Source organism: Echiichthys vipera, assembly GCF_963691815.1.
Source record: "Echiichthys vipera genome assembly, chromosome: 12".
In the NCBI taxonomy this organism is placed as follows: domain Eukaryota; kingdom Metazoa; phylum Chordata; class Actinopteri; order Perciformes; family Trachinidae; genus Echiichthys; species Echiichthys vipera.
The window spans coordinates 14350742-14368379 of NC_139837.1; the positions used below are offsets into that span (position 1 = coordinate 14350742).

Below are 17638 nucleotides of genomic sequence, written 5' to 3' on the forward strand. Positions count from 1 at the left end.
TCATTTTGTACCCCTCAGAACCCCTCAGTGGGTGTATTCTTGTTTTTTAATATAGCTTTTAATGACGATTCAACCTTTAAAGTTGAAATTTTGACTGGTAAAGCAGTTGAGGGCTTGAACACCAAACCTCGCTGAGAGCACTCAAGAGTTTCCGAGGAGCACCTGAAGGCAGCACGAGTCCACGCCTTCCATGAATCCTGATTGGCTCCCAATTACCAGCCGGTGTTTCTTATTGGCTGTCGCTCCTCCATTGAATCCCCTCCTCTACCTTTGTCAATTTCTTGCGCTCCCATTGAAACGCCTGGTTGTTGTTTCCCCGGGCAAGGAGGAAGAAGTTGTCCAACCCCGCGCTATACGGAGGATTTTTGGGGGGGAAGTCTCCCGAGGAAGCTTTACTTTCTTTCTGTGACCAGGAACACTGAATGGAAAGAGAGTAGTGACCTGAAAAGGCAACAGGGATATAATATAACCTACCCATCACCTTGGAGCACAGCGCGTTGTGTGTGTGGTGCAACTCCTCGAGCACAGCAGCGTGCGACACCGCTGCACTGGATTGTGTTGGGAACAAACAAGGGAATGACATAAACATACCCGGAGATGGTTTACTACCCGCGGGGACCTTCAGAGACACTACTACTACTACTATTACTGCTGCTGTGAACTTTCCTGTCCCTAAAACCGAACAAGTGGGCTTATAAAATTTGCATTTTCTTCTTTTATTATTACCAGTAAAGGGATTTATAATTATGCCGGACCAAATCACAGTTTCAGAGTTTGTGGTGGAGACAAACGAAGATTATAAATCGCCGACTGCTTCAAACTTTACCACCAGGATGTCCCACTGTAGAAATACAGTGTCTGCTCTGGAGGAGGTGAGTGACTTTGGTGGCCTGGGGTTGTAACTGTTAACATAAACAATATCACTGATCCGAGCAAAACAAGATTGATATTGTCCTTCCATGATTTTAACATAATATCTGACCATTTTAAATGATAAAGATGTGTGTCAGCTCACAATTATAGGCCACCTCCATTCAGTTTGAAAAAGAAATTGCTCTCCACTACACCTCTACTCATCCCCTCATGCTCCATGTTCCTATTCTAACCAGCCCAGCCATTGTCCATCAAGGTTTTTATTACTATACTGGATCCCTAGTGTGCCATTGTACAGTAGCTTAGCCAGCAAGCGTGTGTACAGTCAAGTCAAATAGGACAAAATATCCTGGACCCTCAATTTGGATAAGGTCAAACTCTAAGACCCCTTTAAATGGGTGGTAAAAGGATAGAATCATCAGGAAGCACAACAGAGAGGTGGTCCCATACATGTCCTTTTCACATCATAGACAAAAACAGGAGAAACATTGAGAAGCAGAATGACATGATAGGGTAAATAGACAGCAAAAATATAGTGTAAAGTGAGAAATATATATATATATATTTACACCACTTTTAAGTAGATCAATGCAAGTATTTTGGGTGAATGTGTGGTACAGGGAGAAATTGTTACTTTGTTTCTCCATTTTTACAGCCGCATCGCACTGTATATTATGTGCACAGAGAACACTTTGTTTTGCAGGTCATCAGGAGGAAGGACACTTCCGCTTTGTTCCCTGACAGCCTTCCACCGCCTCCCTCCCTCCCTTGTTATAGTTTCCCTACTTTGTGTGTTGTATGGTAGAGCCTCGCCCTGCCTGATGGTAAAAATAGAATTTCCCACATGAGCGGCTCAGTGTGTTATATGTGTGTTAATGTGTGTCTCTGCTCTGTTAGTTAGGGTAGTAGACGTGAGGTGTCGTGTGAGGAAATGGACAGTTTCTTCCTGAATGGAATGGAATCATGACAGACAGTTTTGTGTGTTACACCTTTTTTATTGTAAAAACAGACATCCGAACGCAGGATTTGCACAGAGACGAGATAAGTCATTGGCGTCTATTGTCAGCTTTACTCCTTCCTAATTTTTAACCTGTGTTTGTGCAGCCAGCTGTACACCTGCTCAGGCTGACAGGTGCTTCACTTGGGCGTCAGACACCTCGCCACGCACCGTTTCATTCAAACCTCTGCTGCTGCTGGTTTTAAAATAGCAATTAATCTGCTTTTGGGAGGGATTTCACCACTGCTTAGAGTGGAATGTGCTTTTTGGAGAAATAAGCACATAATACCGTATGTGTGGATTTTACTCTTTTAAAATAGTAAGTCAGCAGTAATTGCTGGCTTGTGAGGTTGGGGCGAGAATCAAATCCTGCAACTTTGTTTCAGCAGAGATGTGGAGAAGCGTGTTGGTGTTTCGTGTTGACATCCCCACGCTCAGGGAGCACAAGGCCTTATTGTTGGGACAACAAGACCTCGCTCACTTTGGTCTGTTTGACCAATTAAACACTGCAGTGGATGGGGAACACTTCCACTTATTGTCTGCCGGCCTGCCTGGAGTCTCAAACACACGCACACAAACGCAAGCACATTTACATATGTACATACACAGGCATCCAGAAGTAGCTGGTATTCTACTTCTACTTTTTTGTATTCCTGTTAGCGTTTTTTGAAAAGGTTGACCCACCATCGGGAGGACGACCTCACCCGTCAGTGCACTGATACATCCGTACTGTATAAAAATAATAAAAATATCTGATTTAGCAGTTTTTACCATTGTGCTGATTCTGACCTAGAATATCAGTCTGTTACACAAGCGCTCACTTCTTAGCTTTTACCCTTGAACAGACAGTCCAGGACAGGCAGAGTGCAGCAGCACAGTGTTCTCTGATGTTATTGTTGTTTTTTGATTCATAAAAATTCTGGATATGATAATGCTATCAACTGAAAAAGAAACATGTTTTATAAACATTTTAATATTATGTGCATTTACTTACAGGAATATCCATCTTACAGCTTTTTGTAAAAGTGCAAACAACTGTTATGTATGATGTGTATTGTTGCATTGTTTTAAAAAAGTACTCATGGCACTGATGAGGGACAGTTTAAAACAAAAAAATATCAAAATCAGCAAAGACAGATATGGTCTTCTTTTCCTTGTTAACACACCTGCGTCTACATTACCCATAATGCAACTCGACTACAGGTGTGTTATGCTAGTAATGAGCAATAGCTGTGCCAAAGACCAGTAAACAGACTTTGTGCAAAATTAGTGGAGTTCCCATTTAAGCAAAGCTTTACGCTTCATTCTCAAATCACAAAAACATCTGTTCTGTTTTGACAAGTTTACTTTTTGTGTGGGTGTAACTTGTTGACAAGGGGGATTAACTTGTTAGTAGACGGCTGCGATTAATGCGTAAATCTGCTGAGCCAGGTGACTCAAGTACAGCTTTCTATTTGGTATAGAAGTTGTACTCGTCAATCCTGTTCCCAATTGCCAAGAACAGAGATATAAATAATTTACACCTGTGTACTGTATGTCTGTGGACAGCCAGGTACTCCACCAACCCTATTAAAAACCACCATTACTGGTAGATATGGAAGATACTATAAACAAATGTGGTGTATTCCAATTAGACATAAACAGAAATCCAAGTGCAGCACATTTTGTCACTTCAGTCTACAGTGCACATTGCTTTCACTTGTCTGCATGAAATAGAGCGCATTCAGTAATCTGCATTTCTAAATTGAGCTTGTGCTTGTTTAAAATAGCTGATGCACTTACAGCCTCACCTTCTTAAAAGATGTTTAAAACTGACCTTTGGCTCTGGTTGTTTACAGGAAGCCTTTAACACAGTAACGGCGCTCTGAGAATAGTTTTTTATGTAAATGGATGCACAAATGTTGCACAATTACTTCTCTCTAAACTTAATTGCATCTGACACATCAGTAATTAGGCTAGTAGTTTTAAACTGCTGCCTATTAAGAGGCCATTGTGTGTGTGTGTGTGTGTGTGTGTGTGTGTGTGTGTGTGTGTGTGTGTGTGTGTGTGTGTGTGTGTGTGTGTGTGTGTGTGTGTGTGTGTGTGTGTGTGTGTGTGTGTGTGTGTGTGTGTGTGTGTGTGTGTGTGTGTGTGTGTGTGTGTGTGTGTGTGTGTGTGTGTGTGTGTGTGTGTGTGTGTGTGTGTGTGTGTGTGTGTGTGTGTGTGTGTGTGTGTGTGTGTGTGTGTGTGTGTGTGTGTGTGTGTGTGCGCGTGCGCGTGCGTGCTTGCTTGCTTGCTTGTGTGAAACCAGGGAAATAAAAACCTGTTTATCCAGTAAGAGGATGTCAGGCGATCATGATGTCATCACCCCCCTCTGTGCCCCTGTGAAACATGGCTCTCCTTATTCCCCTGCACTTGTGCTGACTTTCCTCTAGCAAGTCCTTACTTTTCAGAAATAACAGCTCTAAGATCTGGTTTCCCCTCGATGTTTCATTCAAAATGATCTGAATGGCAAGTAGTGACTACTTTACCATAGTACACTGGGAATGCCCTTTTTTAAAAAACGGTGCGGTCACAATCTCACGATATAGCATGTTTTCTTGTAATAGTGGAGTAAAAAGTCCATATGAAGTAACCTTGTGGAACTTTGTTGCAAAATATAAACATATTCATATTTATTAGGTTTTCTCTTTTACTGTAATTGTGTATCTTGATATATGATTTAATCACGATACAATTCCGCTGAAAGACGATAAATGAACATAATTAGCGCCCAGCGCGAGGTGACATCCATTTTTCTTGTCAGTTGCCTAACTTTTCACGAAGGTTTCAGCTTTCTGTTCTAAAAACATGGCCTCTCTCGAGTTCCATTTAAAGGAGGCATCAGCCCAGAGGGGTGAGCTGACCTCTGTGTTAAGTATTGATCTTAATGAATATGCCCCCGTGCTTTTGTCTCGCCAAAGAAAAACTCATGGGGATGTCTGCGGGATGTTTGTCTGGGACCGGTACTGGCACACATTGTAGTTGTCTTAGGTCTATTTTTGCACCTGACTGTTTTTATGCCCCAGTTACTAAATTCTGCCCAGCAGAGAGAAACCTAAAGTGATGTAATCGATTAGAGTTGTCTCCTTGAACAGCCCCCAAGTGCATGCACTTCTGGCTCAGGTATGAATACAAGTTCAAGTTCATTTGTGTAATATCTTGGCATTGCAGCTATGGCTCACAGAGCATATGTGGCAGGTGTTAAAAGCTTTAATCCTGATTAATTCTCTGGCAAAGTGGATCAGTTATGAGGATCACTATGCATTACATCAGCAGCCCTTGAACTGAATACAATGAGTATGGAACGGATCTGACTAACACAGCAGACTTGATTGCTGAGTATTGGGGCTTTTGGCTGCAAAATAACCATCACCACTTGAGATTCAAGACAAGCTTTTGTTTAGTCAGTCATGCAGCCCTTTGATCAGTCTGTCAGATGCATAGAGTTGTTCAGACAGAATATGTTTCATGACATTACAGCTGTGTTGTTACATGTCATTTACACTTGCTTGACAGGTAGAGTGCTCACTTGTAATGCAGACTTGGACATCCCCTGTTATTGATATAATGCATACAAATATCTCCTATTAATTTCGGACCCTCTTGGCCATAAGCGAAGTTCTACACTTGATGTCCTCAGCTTTGCGATCTCTCCAACCTCTTATATGTACTTGATGTTTATTTTATTGTATTGTTTGCTAGTTTGCAATACTAGCCCTGAGATGAGCCTTTATACAAAATAAACACAGCTCAATGGGACACAGAAAATGTCCCAAAGAAATTAAAAAATAATATATGAAGTACCATTAAAATCTTCATTAAAGACAACTGATCATCTGTGCCGTTTAAAAACAGTTTAGACTTGATCCACTTCATGATCCCCTTTGCGGAAGACGTCTCTCCAAACTGGGGATGTTTTGGAGAAATGGACTTGATAATTTTAGTAGCAGTCGGGATCCTGCTGTGCCTCGCATGAGCCCAAATAACCATCAACAACACTGAACTAAACATAGGGCCTGCATCCCGAGGGGGAAAACAGAGCTGCTGCATGGTCTATATCCTCCCTTATAAAGTGCCAAAAAACCCACCCATCCAGCCCCCTCCCTTCGTCCCATATCCCTTTGTCCAGTTTATTCATTTTTCGCCCATGAATAACGGTTATTTATAGCCCAGTCAGCTTTTCATGGGTCATTACTGGTGTTGAGGGGGGTTGAGGGTGACTCAGTCCTGAAGACTAGCATCATTAGTCTTCCATCTGGCTATTATTTCAGCCAACAGAGGTCCATCACACTGGTATTCCAGCTATGCACTCGTATGGCATGCTGCCTTGCCGCTCAATTTTTGTAGAGAGGTTATTAGGGAGTACCTCTGGGAATGGTGACGGTATTTGCAGCATCCACGGGCAACTGTTGGCACTGGCCGTACAGGCCACACCAGCCTCCAGTCTGGTTCTCACAGACAAACTTTACTCATGCTGGTGTACAACAGTGTACTGGGGCTTGTAAAATAGTAAATAGATTCTCAATAAACTCAGGTGTTAGCAGTCGTGTGCCTGCTGTTAGCGTCTTTAGCCTCTCATCTCTTAATAGCACCTCTGAGCTTAATCTCAGGACACCCGTTGTTTTTTGGTAGATGCTTTGACTTGAAATGTACCCATATCCTGTTAACCCAAGGTGACATCTAATTTATTTTCCGACTGCTCTGTCTTTTCATAATAGATTGATGCAAATAAAATACACTTGCTCTTTACTAGTGCTTTGTGCTGAAACGTCTCATTTAAAGTGCAACGATTTATGGCTGATGTGTTAACAACCGAAGGCAAGTGTGCTCTCGTAACTCTTCTCCGTGTGTCAAGTCTGCCAGCTTGCGTTGATGCTGGAGTAGTTCCCGAGCCAAGGGAAGGCCTGGGATTATTTTGCCCCTGATCACTCCCCTCATTGCAGGCAAGGCTGGGGGTGACGGGGACGGCTGTGGCCTGGCCGATAACAGCAGCTGCCCGCCCCCCTGCAACAGGTGGTCTGGAGGAAAGTTTTAACAAAGCTCCAGACAGTAGGATTATCGATGCAGGGACAATCCACATTTAATAGCTTTACAGACACACGGATGGATCTACAAGCTCTAACGCACACATGGCCTTAATGTGAAGCCTGTCCCAACTTAGTGAGTAGTCCAAACCCCCAGGCGCTCTGGCCAGTCTTCAGTATACCACCTAAGAAGCTTAATGCTTCCTATAATTGAAATGGGACTTCTGGCAGGATCACTGCAGTTGTGTCGCCTCCATTCGCCCTCACTCTTCATCTGCTGTCCCCGTTTTCCCTTGACTGTGCCTCACTGTAGTTAATGCACCGGTGTAGGCCAAGTACATTGAAGCAGAGCCAGCTATTCTTCCTCTGTGTTTGTTGTAGACCTTTTTGGTTTGAGATGAGAGGTGTCTCTCCAGCCTCCGGGGGCCGAGTAGAGCAGGGTTTGTGTTATCACCCAGAGGCAGCCTCTGACCTGGCCCTCATTACGATGCAGCAGCCCTCCCCATGGATCTAGGGGGGCGAAGGTCACGGTCCTGTCCCAGTCGATTCAAAGCCGTGATCTCTATTATCCCCCGATGGGTTTTGACTGTTTTTATGCGATATGATTTTACTCACTTGTACACCGTCTATCCTCATTGAGTGCTTATGGTGGGAGTGAATTTATTACGAAGATTGTTTGGAGCCCATTGTTCAGTAGGTCTGTTTTGGTTTGGAGGTGAAACTCTCAGTCCAGCATGGGGATCGAGGTGAAAGGCGAGACTGGCTGCTCCCTGTTCTTCACAAAGGTTAGGGGTTGGATACCAGGGGCACTGGGGGTAAATAGGAACTTAAAGCTCATCTCATCCATCAGCGTGTCCTGCCCCAGATTGTCTGAGACGGCGCCTGATGACGGCTATTGTTCCCTGACAGGCCCTGCCTCTTCATTAATGAACTCCACCATTGATTTGTAGTCCCGGCCACTCGGGCTCTGCTTGGGGCCAGGGTAGGGTGGGAGGGGTGAATCTTCACAGTTCACTAAGGGAACAGACCCCTTCCTTCTCCTTCTCCTTCTCCGGGGAAATGTTTTGGAGGATCTCAGTGTAGCTTTAGTCCGACTCCTATTGACTCAGCTGGGACCAAACTTGATCAGCTGCATGATGCTGCAAGAAAGCCTTTTTGAGTCAAGACACCTTGCTCATATTCATTTTGAAATGGTCAGTGTTGCTACATGTAATGATTTACTTAATATTCAGAATGGTCTGATAATTCCAAATCCCTTCTGTTTATTGCACAGTAGGAAGCACCCGTGATAATTTTTGCTTCATTATTCTCATTTTCTTTCAAAAATATATTAAAAATGATCATGGTGTGCACTATACAGTGTGTATGCCATTTTGTAGTAGTGTTCAAATTCTCTGTGGTTAATTTCATTCACTATATAGTCCACTACAAAATACATACGATGTACACTACATTGAAGTGCTAACTGTAACCAGGTATCTTAGAGCTAACTGTTGTTACGAACAACCGTTACTCGAGTAACGTTCCTCGCGTGCTTACTACTGTTACTCACCCGTGAAATAATTTATTACAGCTCGCAATTGAGACATACAACCATTGTTAACAAAACCACACTTCAACCATTCACTTCAACCATTGAAATTTCAACAATTTATTTGGGATTTAACAATGAAATGAACATGCAACATCAATACAATGCCTTCCGAGTGCCCGGTTTGTATCATAAACAGACTGTTAAAGGGGTTGACAGCTCTGTATGTTTACATGATGCTGGACGCGCCTGCTTCCGTCACATATATATCTGGCACATCTATTGACGCAAAGATTTGTTAGAAAATTCTAGTGTAGTGTCTGAAATCTTGTTTGGTCATCGCCTATATAGTGCACTATTTAATTAACACTATATAGGGGATAGTGAGTGAGTGAATGAGGGAACGATTTGGAACGCAGCTAAAATGTCTGCTGTGAAAATGGTAGATGCTTAATTCAGAATGGTAATATTTTGCCTTTAACAAATATGTCCCCCTGGGATTTGGATATTGCACTAGCACTAATTGTGCAGCATTTTAAAATGAAACCCGCTCTCATTTGCCCATGAAAGTTTTTTTTCTGACCAGACTTTTGGTGAAGTTCTCCTGAAGGCTCCAACCCTTCAGATTGTCTTGGTTTCATTGAAGGGCTGTGTTTCCGTCAAGGGAAACTCTTTTCATCTTATAAGTTCCCGAGTTCAAAAGAGCTTTTTTGAAATGAAGTCTTTTTCTGTGCGACTAAAGTGAGTTCTCAAACCCACAATAACACACACACACACACATGCACGCACACACACACACACGCACAGCCATGCTCTCTGTAGTGTTTTACTGTGGAGTTTTACAGGAGAAAGTGGGTCATTTTCCCTCTGTCTGTCTCATGCACCGTCACACTCTACAGAACTGTGCGGTAACTGTTGGGCACTTTGCCCCTGGCATTACTGCTTTGACACATTGAGGCTGATGAGGTACGTCTATGTGAAAAGAGCCAAAGAGAGACTCCAAGGTGAAGTCAGAGGAGTTTTTTTTCCTCCCCCTCAAAGCGCAGCACATTTGGTCCTTATTTGCCAGCCACTCCTTCTAACTTGGTTTTCATCAGTCTCCTGCTAGTTTACAAACTTCATTAAAGACTCCCCTCAAAGTCGGGAGTCCATTTTAACAAGTTTTAAACTTGGCGCCATCAGGTCGCCACTGTGATTTTTATCCATTGTGCTTCAGGCCCTGGTATATGTGTATTCCTCCTTTTTTAACAATTTTTAAAGATGCTTGTAGAAATGCAGGCAATGAAGAAAATGCTAATCTTGAAATCAGAACAATTACAAGCAATGAAGTAAATTTGAAACTTGGTTAGTAACAGGTTGGGACACTGACAAGTCAGCCTCTTCAGACTAGACGCAAAATTGCCACTGTAGTATATAAAACCAACCGTCTGGGAAAAACAAACGGAAACAAAAGTTCTGCCGGGTTTCTCACCTTGTAAAAACGCCCTGAACAACGCCTCAGCAGTTAAGATGAAAGTTTGTTTTCTCTAACACTTTAAGCACTGCAGTTGATGTTGTCATCCCAGTGTGACTTCTGGCAGCTGGCAGTCAAGGCTCTGGTCCAACAGTGGTCTTTGTAGTGCTCACTGAGAAGCCATAAAGCCCCAAGTGTCCCGGTGCTAAAATATCAAAAGCTTGAGACGTTTGAATAACTGGCAGCCAGGCAGAAAAACCTGCACAGAAACAGAAACAGAAAAGTTATATCTGCCACTGGGCGAAACGAAACTTGGGAGTTCAGACTCCCAAAGTAAGTTTCAATACCTGTGCTTGTGTGTGTCTGGTGAGTGTGTGTGTGTGTTAATGAGTCAGGCAGTCTTATGACATAGTAAAAAGCACCCCCCCTCTCTCTTTCTCTCTGATCCACACTCCCACTGAACTTGCATGCTGGAGTTTTCCATGCGGCCCCCAGGGCAGACTGACTACACACATCTTAGCTGTCTGAGAGGACAGAGAAACCCTGCAACCATGGCCTGTTAGTCGGCTCGGTGGAACCCACTTCTATCCCAATATTGACTTTGCTCACTCAGCATGGAGGCAAGTTGAGAATGAGACACTTTTTAAAGAGTGTTTTCAGATTCTCTTTCTCACTGTGGATTTTTAGTTCTGGGTCCATTTGAACAAACCCGGGCTGAAGGTAAGAGTCGGTCCTACAGTTGGAGCTAACTCTGAAATTTAACAGAAATAATGACAGTGAACAGCTTGAGTGGAGCAGAGCTTCTTCTGCCTTCTCTTTGATGCTGCAGGGTTGAACTGTATATTTGACACATGTTTTAAATGAGTCACAGCTTTTCCTCCGAGGATGTTGAGGCAAAGAGAGAGTGAGGGCCCTTCCTGTGTTTACCCTTACTGTGCCTGCCACATGTGGAGCCGTAGCAGCAGCCCTGTGTCTGGCTGAGAGCTGGCCACCAGGCGACCACTTTAACGCAACACCTGCAGAAAGGCTGACGTGTCTCATCCTGTAATGTAGTGGACAAGACTGCCTACTAATGATATGGTGTTGTATTTATTTTTCTGAAGGGAAATTCTCCATAGATTGCTTTCGGGTGGCTTAACATAACTGTTGGCAGTGATATAGGAGAACAGAGGGGGGAAGCAGCAGGCAACCATCTTAACAGTCCCGATAATGGACTCCTATACTGCTGGTGGTCCGAATTGTTAACCATTTTTACTCAGAGGTTCATTTGCTTTTTGTGGCTTTTTCTATTAGTAGTATTAGTATTGTGGACTGATGCTTAATGTCTGAACAGATATTGTGAATGCGCCACCGCCAGCGGCAGTTATTGATCTGAAAATTGATTGGGACTGCTTCGCTGAGACTTCCAGTTTCCACTTTTTGCTGCTTCTCCAAACAGTGCGGGCCGACCTCACCGCTGTGGTGAAATAAATATGATTTAACGTCATGTTGAGCCTTGCACATAATTTTCTCGTCAAAACCAGAGCTTTTTTAAATTTATGTTCTTACTGGGTGAGGGAATGAGTTATACAAGAGCTAGCCCTTTCAACACACTCTTTAGAGTAGTTTTCTTTTAGGAGTGAAGTTTATTTGGATTTGAATGTTTGATCGTTTTACATCTGGAACCTTCATAAATTATGCATTACAACCCACCACAGCCAACACAGATACTGTACCCACATACGCACCAAATAAATTGGATAATTACACCCCGGACTGCAGCCTTCTTATTGCCTCATTTTCATAGTATGCGACAGACTGTTTCCTCGCATGACTGTCGCAGAGTGAGGGCTTAAAGGGTTAGGCAAGGCTAGTGGACAACTTATAAAGAGGTGTGTGTGTGTGTGTGTGTGTGTGTGTGTGTGTGTGTGTGTGTGTGTGTGTGTGTGTGTGTGTGTGTGTGTGTGTGTGTGTGTGTGTGTGTGTGTGTGTGTGTGTGTGTGTGTGTGTGTGTGTGTGTGTGTGTGTGTGTGTGTGTGTGTGTGTATGTGTGTATGTGTGTATGTGTGTATGTGTGTATGTGTGTGTGTGTGTGTGTGTGTGTGCGTGCGCGTGCGCGTGCGCGTGCGCGTGTGCGTGTGCGTGTGCGTGTGCGTGTGCGTGTGTGTGTGTGTGTGTGTGTGTGTGTGTGTGTGTGCGTGTGCGTGTGTGCGTGTCTGGTGATGACGACAGTAATACTACAGACGGGGAGGATGTCTTGGACAATGTTTTGTTAGAACTGAACATGTGTGTATGTGTGCTATGATGACCATGGGGCCTCTGAGAAAAGTGGGACAGTGCGTTACCAAGCAGACATGCTGTCATCAGCAGATAGTTAGTCGGCAGGAACAATGGGGCTGGCTCTCTGTCTTGTCTGTCAGTCACTCCAGCATGCAATCATCCAGGAATGTCTTTCTTCCTCAGACAGCGGGGTAAGAGGCGGTGAGCACTATGATAAAACAGGCCTGTTAGCTGGACTCACTTTTCTCATAGTCAACGGCGTCTTGCCCTCTTCTACCCATCCCCCTGTTTTTTCATGTGAACTCATCTTCTTGTTCACAGGATATTACATATTAGTGAAAAAAAAGATAATTCATGCTGTAAAGATGCTGTACCTTTCTCTCTCTCACACACAAACAACTTCCTTTATTTCTAACTATTATTTGATTATTTGGTTAGTTAATCACCTCAAAAATGAACCAGCAGCAATTTTGATCTTTCTTTGATGTACTGTATCTTTGAGTTTAGAACAGCTGTTCAGTCAAAACAAGTGTTTTGAAGACCTCACCTCAGGCTCTGGGAACTTGTGCAATCCTTATTTTCTTATTCTTCATAAACCAATCAATTGATCAACAAAAGTATTGAGATTAATCAATAATGAAAATACTTGTTAGCTGCAGCCCAAAGTCACATGTTGTCTATCTCTCCTGCTTTTTTGGTATATATACGGTACCAGAAAAATACACTGTTTTAAGGAAACCCATCCAAAACAAATTGTTTAGTTTTCAGAATTAGCTTTGCATTCTTCTTGGGTTGTAACTGTATAAAGGGACTTTTAATGTTTTCATGTGAGCAGCTCAGGAAGTGGATAATGCCTGCACTATGAGAAGACTTTTTGCTCTTGTTTTGGTTTTGAAGACCTTGACAAATGCTAGGCTAAGCACACTGGATTCATTTGCTCTGGTTTGGGTCCTTGTAGTTGAACTTTGTGCTTACCCAGCTGAGTTTTGCCTTGTGACGGCAGTCAAAATGCTACTTTATACAGAAATTAGCTACCTATTTTGGGGCTCTTGTATGCTTTATGTTCTTTTTATTTTCTTCCAAAGGTGGTTGTGGTAGTGATTGCAAAGACGGCTTCTCGCTGTCAGCCGGATCTCATGGCTCCATTTCTTTATGAGAGTCGATCATCTTTCTATTTTTACATACTTTTGTTTATCTGCGAAAATCAAGAATTGTGTCAGACATGTTGGATTAAAGTGTCCGTGTCAATTAAAGTGTCAATTTTTCTTTATTCCCTTTTCCTCCACATTTTATTAATCTCTTTACTCATAGCTGTACCTTCTCATTCAGATTGACCAAACTGTTATATTCTCAGGATGGCAAGATTGTCCGCTTGCCTCTGAACGTAAACTCAAACTGTAATCTATCTGAGCTTCCTCAACATTAAATAGGTTTACAGTATCTTCTTTCCCTCTCTATCTGTCCACGCGCACACATTAGATATTATCAGTCTGTACTGTGCTCACAGAGATCAGTAACCGGACACATGTTACTCAACTATTCTGTAAATGCATGACCCTAAGTGAATGGATCACCGTGGCAACAACCCCCATGACCCAGCAATGTTGTGATAGTGTCTGTAGATTGACTGGCAGCAGGTGGTGCCTGATTGTAATCACAATGATGATGATGATGGCAAAAAAAGATGATGTCATGCATTAAGACACAGAGTAATTCAGTTTGGGGTTCCTCCTCCTCCTCCTTCTGCTTCATCCAAAACGGTCAGTCAGCGGCAGGAAGGGAGAAAAGAGCCACTCTGGTTAGTTTACTCTAAGCTACTATCAGGACAAATGCTGACACGGCAGTGTAGCATGTGAAGTGTGCCTGTGAGGCAGCTTCTGGCTCGGAGGCTGGGTCTATTGTGTGAGGATCCAGCTCTAAATCCCCGCGCTGTTGAAACGCTAAATGGCAGTGGCATTCCCCTCTTGCTGTGAATAGTTTTTTTTGTTTTTTTTTGGCGTTAAAAATGTGGCTTGCACATAAGATGGCCTGGTGCTCGGAGAAGAGTCACTTTGCTCAACCCTGGAGAACACATCAGAGTGAAAGTGATTAAGTGTGTGTGTGTGTGTGTGTGTGTGTGAGAGAGAGAGAGAGAGTGTGAGTGTGTATATGAGAATGTGAATGATTTAGAGCGGTGTTCAGCTGTGATTGGTTTATTACCCCGCCCGTCTGAGCCCCACTTGTCTCACCCTTTCCCCCCGTCAGACCACTCTGTGCAGATTGAAAGGGTCTGCTGGAGCGTGATACTGCCTGATTATGTGTTTGTGTGAGAGAGAGGAAGACCTTGGGTCGATGGGAGCTGTGATGTCCATGTTAATGTGCATGTAAGGCATTGACTCGTCAAACTGATTCACAGGCTGATTAAAGACGTTATGTGGAGGTCAACCAGAGGCTTAGATCCACCAATGTGTCTCTAGACTAATCACTGTGACAACGCGTCGATAGCTTTACTATTTTATAGGAAATAATGCAGTATGTGGATGTAAGTAAAACTGTGACTTTAACAATCCTTGGCCAAGTAAACTAGAACAACTTGATACTGTTTTAATGAATGATACTGTTATTTTATCTATCATCTACTTTTGAATTTTTTTGTGAGTAGCTCCTCCATTTCCTTTGTGTATTGCATTGTGGGACACTCTGTAAGCCAGCAGATTTAGTACTTACAGTACTGACTTTTTGAACTTACTTGATTTTGTCATTTTGAAAACTCCAAAACTACTTAGAATTGGTATGAAGTGTGGAATTATCATTCAGCAAAGGTTTGACTCTTCAAGCTGCACAGGCTTACAGCTTATCTGGTGTTTTAATGTGATTTAGACACAGATAACATTGTGACATGCTCTGTTTTTAACACAAGCCAGCTTCACCTCAAAACAGACAAACACATATACAGCTTTCCCCAGAGTAACTGAAAATATCATGATTTTCAAAACCTATTTGGGAAAATTCAGCTGATACATACTGGGTCACAAGGCTGCACATAATTAGGATACGACGAGGTTAAATCAAGGTTATCTAACAGTAAACCAAGTAATGAAGAAGGGTTGCACAGTTTCAGTGTATCAAACTATATAAGAGTAGACACACATAGCTGCCATCTGACTGTGTTGATGCAGCATATGCACCAAGAGCTTTAGTCAAAGTGAACAGATTGCTATAAATCTCTTGTCCATTTGGCTTGTTTCCCTCTACAAAAACATCAACACTATTGCTTCCTACCTAATTGTCTGCTCTTTTGTCATTTTTTTGTACATTGTGATGACATTATTTAACTCAACAGTGGTACTGTGCTCAACTACAAGACTTATGGCACTTGCAATTAACCAATAGTTAAGCACAGACAGCCTTTAACAGCAAGGCCCGTGATAACATTACAGTCAAGTCAGAATTTTTCAGTTCTTTTCGGAAATCATGAACAAACACACACACACACACACACACACACACACACACACACACACACACACACACACACACACACACACACACACACACACACACACACACACACACACAGGTTATTGATTATTTGCATCACGCACCCCTGTTTGACCTCACTTCCTCCTAACCAAACACATTCACGCCATCAAATAATCAATCAATAAATGGCAGTATCAATTAGGTTTCAAGGGCTCATTTTGAAATTGTTTCCTGTGATACTGAAGCAAAGGAGTGATGCAGTTCAGTGAGTCAGTTAAGAGATTTACATACAGTATGGTCAAACTGAAATTCTTTTTTTCAAAAATCCAAATTCCTACTTTTTGTCCCATGTTGAGCACGGATCAAAGCCGCCCTTCTGCTGTCTGTCAGAAGCTCGGCTAGCAGCAAAAATGCTGTACTGGGAGTAAGGCGGAGAGCAGAGCCCAGGGTGGTGTCAGCTCTGCTCGTTGGCTGTCTCCAGTTACCCTTTAAAAGTCTTTTTGTGGTTGAATTGGTTTGGTGGTGTAGACAGGGATAGTATTCTGCAGCTGTATTTTTCTCACTCTTTGTCTGCGTTTGTCTTGAAAGTACCTGTTCACAAATATGCAGACACGCATGTCTGTGTGGGGTCTGAGCTATAGTTTCTGTCCGAGCCAGACAGGGCTTATGGCGACTGTAACAGATGAGTCATTTAAGAGGAGTTGAAGGAACTAAAACCACAGAACTTTTACTTTTAGGAACAAGTAACTTCTGGTTGGCACCTATTTTTAATTGACACAGTTCACGTCAGACACTTTTAGCAGGTGTTAATTTTACTAAGTAGACCTGCTGCTGTCTGGAAGTTTAATTGTAATGTTATTTGTTGGAAAAAGGATTTTTCTTTTTTAAATCCAACCCACACTGATTCTTCACCCACGTCATTTAGATTATAATAATTTTGTTTTCAAGTGTTTGTTTGTTTGAGCCTGGTGGTCTGGTGTGAATGAGACTGTAACTTCAATGTTGCTTATTAAACATGTAGATGTATTTTTGGATCACTGTCAAGATCCTTGTTAAAGGTATGAAAGGTGATACAGCCACATACAGCTGGGAAAATGTAATCAACAGTAAATTCAAGTCTTGTGCTGTCAATCTATCATTTTTCTTTAAAAAATATTTTTTGGGCAGCTTTCAAGCCTTTTATTAGATAGAACAGACAGGAAATGGAGTGAGAGAGAGAGGGGGGGGAGACATGCAGCAAAGGGCCGCAGCTTGGAGCCGAACCCGCGGCCTCTGCCTTGAGGACCTTCAGCCTCTTTACATGGGGCGACTACTCTAACTACTCAGCTACCGGCCGCCCAAATCTATCTCATTTTTTAAAAAAGTTTATAATTATAAAGTTACAATTACTGTATATTTTTGACATTAGACGATTCAGGCTCTTTTCACTGTTGACATTTTGACTTATCATAGGGAAAGGCACAGCTGTTAATTCTAACATTAACAATGTCTCCCTTCTATTTAAGTTTCGCAGTAAGCCATGACAGTGCGACAGCCAGCTTGCACAATACCAGGATAATGAAACTAAAGCAGCTAAATAGGATTCAGTCGTTATCAGTTATTCCTGTGCTTTTCTCTACTCTGACATGTCAAAATGTATTTGGGTTAAATGTGTGTCGAGCTGGTGATTATCAAACTTCAGCCTGGTGTCTGAATTGCAGTGCAACCTTGAGTTTTTTTTTCTTCTCACATTAGCACCTGATTGCGACTGCGTGTCTCTGCTTCTCCTACCTTATAAAAACTCAACTGCTGAGTTGAATCAGTCCGATTAAACACTGCTTTTGCTGCGTGATGTAGCGTCACTGCATGTTTTCCCTGAAGCCCAATAAGCCTTATATTTAATAAAAATGTCATCACAAAAAGGGCCCCTCCACTATTAAATGCTGCGGACAAGCTTACAGATGGTGAAACTTCTGCAGTGCATCAGAGCAAATTGTCAGAGTTCTCGTCTTTTCTTTGAGCTTGGTTCTTCTTATATT

The 17638-nt window shown here is 42.6% G+C and overlaps 1 protein-coding gene across 1 annotated transcript in view; it reads left to right on the forward strand.

Annotated features, from left to right (window-relative positions):
- Nucleotides 1-330: 330 nt before the first annotated feature.
- The window catches only part of asap2a (ArfGAP with SH3 domain, ankyrin repeat and PH domain 2a), a 55362-nt gene continuing 38054 nt past the window's right edge, over nt 331-17638 (forward strand). Inside the window, exon 1 of the mRNA XM_083923780.1 lies at nt 331-872. Within this exon, the coding sequence (XP_083779906.1) occupies nt 747-872 (126 nt within the window). The 5' untranslated portion in view covers nt 331-746. The remainder of the gene's footprint in view (nt 873-17638) is intronic.